This window comes from Acomys russatus, chromosome 6 (genome assembly GCF_903995435.1).
Source record: "Acomys russatus chromosome 6, mAcoRus1.1, whole genome shotgun sequence".
Classification (NCBI taxonomy): Eukaryota; Metazoa; Chordata; class Mammalia; order Rodentia; family Muridae; genus Acomys; species Acomys russatus.
The window spans coordinates 85788840-85796049 of record NC_067142.1 but is presented as its reverse complement, the minus strand read 5'-3'; the positions used below and the strand labels follow the sequence as shown (position 1 = coordinate 85796049).

At 53.4% G+C, this 7210-nt stretch overlaps 1 protein-coding gene across 1 annotated transcript; it reads right to left on the bottom strand.

The window, feature by feature from the left end:
- Positions 1 to 278: 278 nt before the first annotated feature.
- On the bottom strand, positions 279 to 4037 carry Slc30a1 (solute carrier family 30 member 1). Its single transcript, XM_051148152.1, has 2 exons — positions 3390 to 4037; positions 279 to 2152 (listed from the first exon to the last, which is right to left on the bottom strand). Exons 1-2 carry the CDS (start codon positions 3988 to 3990, stop codon positions 1248 to 1250), a joined length of 1506 nt encoding a protein of 501 aa, XP_051004109.1. The 5' UTR covers positions 3991 to 4037; the 3' UTR covers positions 279 to 1247.
- Between the last annotated feature and the right edge of the window lie 3173 nt (positions 4038 to 7210).

The following is a 7210-nucleotide window of genomic DNA, read 5'->3' as shown; positions in this document are numbered from 1 at the left end:
AAAATCTACATTTCCTTCACAAAGCATTAACCTTTCTCTATCAAGGAAAATATAACTTAAAACTCTTCAAATGTCTGCACTGGATTTGAAATCAGTGGCAATGGAAGGACCGTGAGTGACTTCCTGGGTGCAAAGTGCGACCTCTTGCAAAATAAGCACTGGTGGACACTGACCGTGTCAAGACATGATGGCTTAAAGACCTAATAAGAAAGACCTTTTCTTATTAATTTTGCTTTCTAAAATAATATCCAAATTGCATGAGCTATCTGCTTTCTTTCTTTCTTTCTTTCAAGTCACTGGCTCTTGGCAAAGCACAAACTGTGGTGGATGTTCGTTAAGAAAGGTGTCCAACTCATCTGAGGGTTTTTTCCAAAGACACAATTTAAGATTAATAGTTTGCACTTAAGCCAAGACTAACTCTGCATTCCCAAAAATATTCATGCATTTAGAACCTTTTGTTTTAATTGCTAATACCAATCTTTGAAAGAAAGCAACACTGGCAAACATGTTTGGGCTGACTTTGGTAGAATAAAACCATTTGAAAATTTCAAGATAGTTTAGAGATGTAACCTTAACGTATAATCATCTACTTAGCTCGCCTTCTTACCTGCTCTTATCCCTTATATGCTCCACTATGTGTAAACTGTACTCCATCCTGTGAATTATCTCACCGTGGGAGAGATTACTACTGAGTAAAGAGTCCAGAATAGTAGCTAACCTTACTTCCTGGTAATAGTCATGAGCCATTCTGAAAATATGCTATGTTTATGATCTCAAAGGGCAACTAGCTATTCCCTAAAACATCAGAGGAAACAAACTTGGTGACGTTAAAGGTCTAGCAATTATAATTCTAAGAAATAATATACAACAATGGTGGGGAAAGAAAAGCAGAGAAATTCCAGTAACAATTTTATTTACCCCTCCCCCGCAACTTTTATCATGGGAAAACCGGGAATCAAATGTCATCATATAAGGTTTATACTTACTTTAAACAACAATGTAACATAGTGTTAAAACTGGCTCTCAAAACATGTTACAGCACAGCTGCGCCTACACTGATGATCACAGGCTGTAGTGCAGAGCACTCTACTGTGCAGTCCCCTATGCTCTTACAAAAATAGAATTAAACTGTGCGACCAGACAAGGATGTCAGTTACACTACTTGGCAAACTTAGTATTTCAATGGAGTCTATTTTCTCTTGCAGTTAAAAAGCAAAAGTCAAATATCTCATCTTTTCCCTCGAGACTCACAAAGATGATTCGGGCTGCTTTTTTGGCACGTTTTTAATCTCTATCACCACAGCGGGGAGGCCGCCTTCAGGGTTAGTCCTTCGGGTCCTCTTCTCCAGGTTCTCGCTGAGTTCTAAACAAGAGATGCTGACTGTGGGGGCCTTCTCTGTGTCCTTCCCTGAATGGACCTGAGGCCGCGTCCCGCAGCACTGCTTCAGAGCACACTGAGTTCTGCAGGCAAGCTCACACGGGGCGACACTTGACTTGGAGCCTACGCTAGCAAATTCAGGCTGTATGGTGGTCGCGTGGATCCCATGGTCATGGAAAACATCTTTAATGGTTTTGGCCACCTGCATGTATGAAGCTGGGTCTTCACATTTGATGTGAGCAGTGGCGATGATTCTACTTCCGGCGAGCTGCCAGACGTGTAACTCATGAACTTCCTCAACTCCTTCAACAGCTCGGAGCTCCTTTACCAAATGCTTGATATCAATCTGCTTGGGAACGGTTTGTAGAAGAATGAGAGCAGATTCCTTAAGCAGTGGGTAGGTAGTGTAAAGAAGTATACAAACCATTATAATACAGAGAGTTGGGTCTAGGTAGAGAACCCAGCATGGCCCAGCCTCGTGAACCGGGGCCTGGGTGCTGTTGACTATCTCCACAGCCGATTTGCAGGGGTCAGGAAAACATGGGTTCATACAAAGGTCCTCTTCAGAACAGCCCTTCCAGTAAAAGAAAAACAGCAAGGCATTCACCACTACGATCACGGAGCCCAAGGCGTCCCCGAGGACGTGCAGGAACACCCCTCGCATGTTCAGCTGTCCGGCCTTGCTGTCTTCTGACTCCAGGCGCTCAGGCTGCTGGATCAGATTCCCGTTAACTTGTACGTCCACTGGGTCATCGTGTCTGGATTTCTCTGGCTCTACAACGAAGCAACACGATTTGAACTAAACACACTTAGTGTTCATCGAAACATCATCTAGCTGTGAAGACGGCGACCTTTTTCATAAGGCACAGTAACAGTGTGCTGAGAGCCGTGCACAATAAACTGACATTCTGTGCACTGCCGGGACGACAGCAGAGATCCCACGGTGTCCCTGGCTATTGTTGCTTTATGCTGCTTCCCACCCTCTCTCCCCGCCCCTTCTCTATCGGGCTGGTGTCCTGTAAACTTTCTGCTTGACTTTCCTGACACATACAAAAGAGAAATAGCATTTAAGGCTATCAGCTAAGCACAGCGGAGGATAAGTCCTCTAACGCAAACTGATCTGATGTGGGGCTCTCTATGGAGAGTTAGTGGCACTATAGACTGAGACAAGTGGCTTTAACTTTAAATGTTCATCATGAATATAAAATTTAGTGTCTTGGCAGAGGAGGGTTTACAAACTGACAAGTCAACAAGCTGGGGCTATGGTGGGTGGCCACGACTCCCACAGCAAGCACCTTTGATCCCAGCACTTGGGAGGCAGATGCCGGAGTTCTGAGAGATGCAGGACACCCAGGGCCACACACAGAAAAACCCTGTCTTGGTAAACAAAAAACAAGCCAACAAACAAAACACGCAACCCGAAGCTATCAATAATGCTGGAACCTAATAATTGCTAAGTGGCCTAAAAGTCCAAGTAGGACTGCACACCCCAGCAGCTTCGTTTTCTTCAGAGCTAGAGAAAACCTTTCCTATGCACCATCTGAACTCCTTAACGTGCTACTATGCACCGGAGAAGTTAAGCTGCCTCCTGATGTGATTTAACCGGCAAGAAAAACTGGAAGGGACACACAATGCTAAGCATCGAGCTTGGCCAGTACTGGCTTGGTTCTTTCTCATTTCTTTTCAACACTTACCTTCCAAATTTCCAGCCAAGAGCACACGTGCTCAAGATGAAAAACGTTCATTAAAAAAAAACCACCAGGGAAATACATCACCATCAGGTCCAGCACCATTATGCCAAACCCTGTGATTTTTCCGGATTAGGCGGTCAATTCAGGGAGGCGCAGACCGCCGGTTCACAAAGGCCGCCTTTAACCAGGGGCCCACACACCCTCAACGCATCATTGTCAAACTTGTCCGGTGGGCACCCAACCAGCGCGCACCCGGGCGCGGGGCGTGGCACCCACCTCGGTCGCCAGGGGGCGCCCGTCCCGACCCCTCCGGCGCTCACCTGTCGGGTCCGCCTTGAGCCCGTTGGAATTGCTGGTGTTGGCTACCAGCGTGTTGGTCTCCTCCTGGTCCGGCGTGCGGCCGGGCGTCGCGCCCGCCTCGCCCCCCGCGCGGCCCGCCTTGCGCGCGCCCTTGGCGAGGTGGCCGTGGCCGTGCGAGTGGCCGTGGCCCGCGCCCTGGCCCTCGCCGCTGTGGTGGTGGAAGAGGCAGAGCCCCAGCACGTTGACCAGCAGCCCCGCCACGCCGACGCACAGCACGACGAGCGGCTGCTGCATCTCGTGGGGCTCGATGAAGCGCTCGACGGCCTCCAGCAGGATGGCGAAGCACAGCCCCGTGAGGAAGATGGCGTTCACCAGCGCGCCCATCACCTCAGCGCGGATCCAGCCGAACGTGTTCTTCTGCGTGGCGTGGGTCCTCCGGGCGAAGCGCTCGGCCACCAGCGCCACCACGAGCGCCAGCACGTCCGACAGCATGTGGAAGGAGTCGGACAGCATGGCGAGCGACGCGGTCACCCGGCTCACCACCACCTCCAGCACCATGAACATGAAGGTCAGCAGCAGCATGCACAGCAGCCGGCCGCGGTTGCGGCCCCAGCAGCCCATGGCGGCGGCCTGAGGCGCGGCGCTGGCGCGGGAGCGGCGCTGTGAGGAAACCGCCGGCCGCGCAGCGACTCAGGCGCCGGCGCTCGGCTGGACGGGCGAGGCGGAGGCTGCGGGCGCGGGCGGGACACTGAACGCCGAGGGGCCGCCGAGCATCGGACCGAGGCGCTCGGGAGACGGTGTCGGCGGCGACTGCGCTCGTCCCGGCGGCGGCCGCCGTCTTCGCCCCCCCGGCCTTTGCAGACGGTTTACAAAAAAACTTTGCTTTGCACTCGGAACCCCCGTTTTCACACGGACCCGAGCGTGACAAGGCCCCGGCGCCCCGCCCCCCAGGCCCGGCTCGCTTCCCCATTGGCCGGGGCCGCCTCACGACAGCCGCGGCGTCCCGCCCCTCCGCGGCCTCTATTGGCTGGCGCGGCGGAGGGGCGGGAGGGGGCGGGGCGCGGCCGCGGGAGCTGGGGGCAGGGCCTGTGCACTAGGGAGCCGGGCGTGGGCCGGGGGCCGCGGCCGGGTGCAGCGGCGGGCGGTGCGGGGGAGGGAGGGTGGGCGCGGGCCGCGTGCAGCAGCGGCTGGCGGGCGGGCGGCGGGGCGGTGGCGCCGAGCCCTTGCGTTGCCTCGGGTTCCCGCTCTCCGCGCTGCGGGTTCCGGGCGCCGGTTCTCCAGCGCCGGGCCGGGCCGCCCCAGACTTTGATCCTGCGAGCCGGGTGCACGTGGGGGCGGCTGGGTGACAGGTCGGCGCCCTGGAGGGGCGGGGGAGGAGTGCGGGCTGTGCGGGCCGGCGGGGGCGCGGCCGAGCGCGGAGCTGAGCTCTGGACTAGCTTGCTAGTGGGCCAACCCCAGCCTCGGGAACACTTTCCACCCAGCAGGTCACCCACGGGGCCACCTCCCCGGGGCAACCGTGTGATGTCGGCCTGCCTGCCTGAGTGTCGGCTGACACTCTTTTTTTGTTTGTTTTGTTTTTCGAGACAGGGTTTCTCTGTGTAGCGTTGGCTGTCCTGGACTCCCTTTGTAGACCAGGCTGGCCTTGAACTCACAGCGATCCGCCTGCCTCTGCCTCCCGAGTGCTGGGATTAGAGGCGTGCACCACCACGCCCTCGGCTGACACTCTTAAGGTGTGGAGTGCAGACTTGGGGCGGGAGTCTGCTGCGTGACGTGGGCAGGCCACCTAATCTTGCAACACCTGTTCATCAATAGGAGGAAGGGTTGGGCAAGTGGAACTCTTGCGCTTCCTTCTAGCTAAAATTCCAAGGCTCTGTGATTTCACACTATTTATAGGCTGCAAACCTCCGAACCCTTGCGTGGGCTGCTTAGAGGGGGAGGGGCGGCCAGAATACAAAAGAGAGGAGGCAGGGACGCAGCTGAGTTGGACCAAGATTCCTTGGAGTTGGTCCTCTAAGTGGTGGCTAGAATCAGAGGGGCCTCCGTTGGGTCACCAAACCTGACGAAGAATCGCCTACATGCCAGCCCTGCATTGAGTTGTGCATGTCTGGCGGTGTTCTTTTGCATGAAATATTCCTTTTTGTTGTTTTGTGGTGGTGGTTTGTTTGCTTTTTGAGACCATTTTTTCCTGTGTAGCTCTGGCTATGCTGGAACTCACTGTAGACCTGGCTGGCCTCGAACTCACAGAGATCCACCTGCCTCTGCCTCTTCAGTGCTGGGATGAAAGGTGTGCTCACTGACAAAAATTCTTATTCCAAGATTGCCCGTCACTTTGTACACAATGTTTCTCATCCCGGCACCCAGAGTGGAAAGCTAGGTGGGTCCTAGTAGTCAGTTTCCGACTGATAGGAAAACGAGGAGGGAATAAAGGGCAGAACTCAGTGACTGACTGGATATTGGGAGGGAAGAGGGGAAGGGGAGAATTAGCACTGAAAGGGGAAATACTGCCTTAAATGGTATTCTATTGGATATGGAATGGGACAGGAAGCTGTTTTTAAGGGAGAAACACTGAGGTGCACTTTGAGGTGCTGCATTTGTAATAATGCCTGCATGGTAGAGGTGCCTGGATTGCTGGGCTCAGGGCCTCCAGCAGTTGCCCCACACCTCCACCCACCCACCCAAGTGTGGCCTCAGACTTCTAGCTTGCCTATATAGAGGCCTAAGTTCGGAAAACATTTAAGGCTAAGGTATCCTTATGTGACTGGGCAGTTGGGGACCATTTTGCCTCCTACTGTGGCCTTTATTGAGACACATTCCTTTAGAACAGTGGTTCCCAACCTTCCTAAGGCCTTGGCCCTTTAATACAGTTCATGCTGTGGTGACCCCCAACCATAAAACGATTTTCATTGCTACTTCATAACTGTCATTTTGCTAGTTTTGAACCGTAATGTAAACACCTGTTTTCCAGTGGTCGTAGGCAAGCCCCCTGCCTCCTCGGGAACCGGGTCATTTGTCACCCTCCTACCCCACCAAGAGGTGGCAACCCACAGGTTGAGAGCCGCTGCTTTAATAGCCCTTGCTAGCCGGGAAGAAACAATAGCTAGATATATAAGGCAGGCTTGCCTTGGCAACTGGTCCTTGTCCCCACAGGGGCTGGGCAGACCATACTGGAAGCCTTAAAAGTCATCACAACCTCAAACGGTAGCCCCACCTGCAGCGTTTCTCTGTCTCACATTTAAGCTGTCTCCCAGTGTGCTTTATTCTCTCACCCCTGGTAAGGGGCGGGGCAGTACAGTTCCAGGGTATGGAGAAGTCACAATGGCCAGCCAGCTCCACAGAGTAAGGCAGGGTAGGGGAGCAGCTCGGGGTTTGAGTGGTCGCAAAGGCCCCGACTTCTGAGAGAACACAAGCCGCCTGACTGTTCAGTCCAAATCACCATCTCCCTTACGTCGTTTTTTTCAGTTTTGGTTTTGGTTTTTTGTTTTTGTGGCTGGCCTCAAACTCAGAGGCAGTGCCTTCTGTACCCAGTGTTCAGGATTAAAAGCTGTGCACAGCCTTGACCAGCGCACCTCTCCCTTTGTGTGAGCAAAAACAGTCCAGTAGTTTGACCCAAGTTTGTTGTTTGTTTCCCTTTTCCATGAGTTGCCCTAGTAATTTAGGTTTCTTCTTATTTGGTTTTTGTGCCTGAGGCAGGATCACCCCTTTTAGCCCAGGCTGAGGATTTTAGCACAGTGCAGAGTAGGTTTAACTGGAGGGCCATGTGAGCTCTTGCGGGCACACCTTGGGAACGTGCCCCTGGTTGAGAAAAGCAGCTTATTCTTCCTCCTCCCGGAGACTTTGATAA

Excerpts from the sequence above, each read along its gene's own strand:
- Slc30a1 (XM_051148152.1), bottom strand. The coding sequence starts at position 3,990 with ATGGGCTGCTGGGGCCGCAACCGCGGCCGGCTGCTGTGCATGCTGCTG. Across the intron at positions 2,153-3,389 it reads GCTCAAGGCGGACCCGACAG|AGCCAGAGAAATCCAGACAC; the intron begins GTGAGCGCCGGA and ends GCTTCGTTGTAG.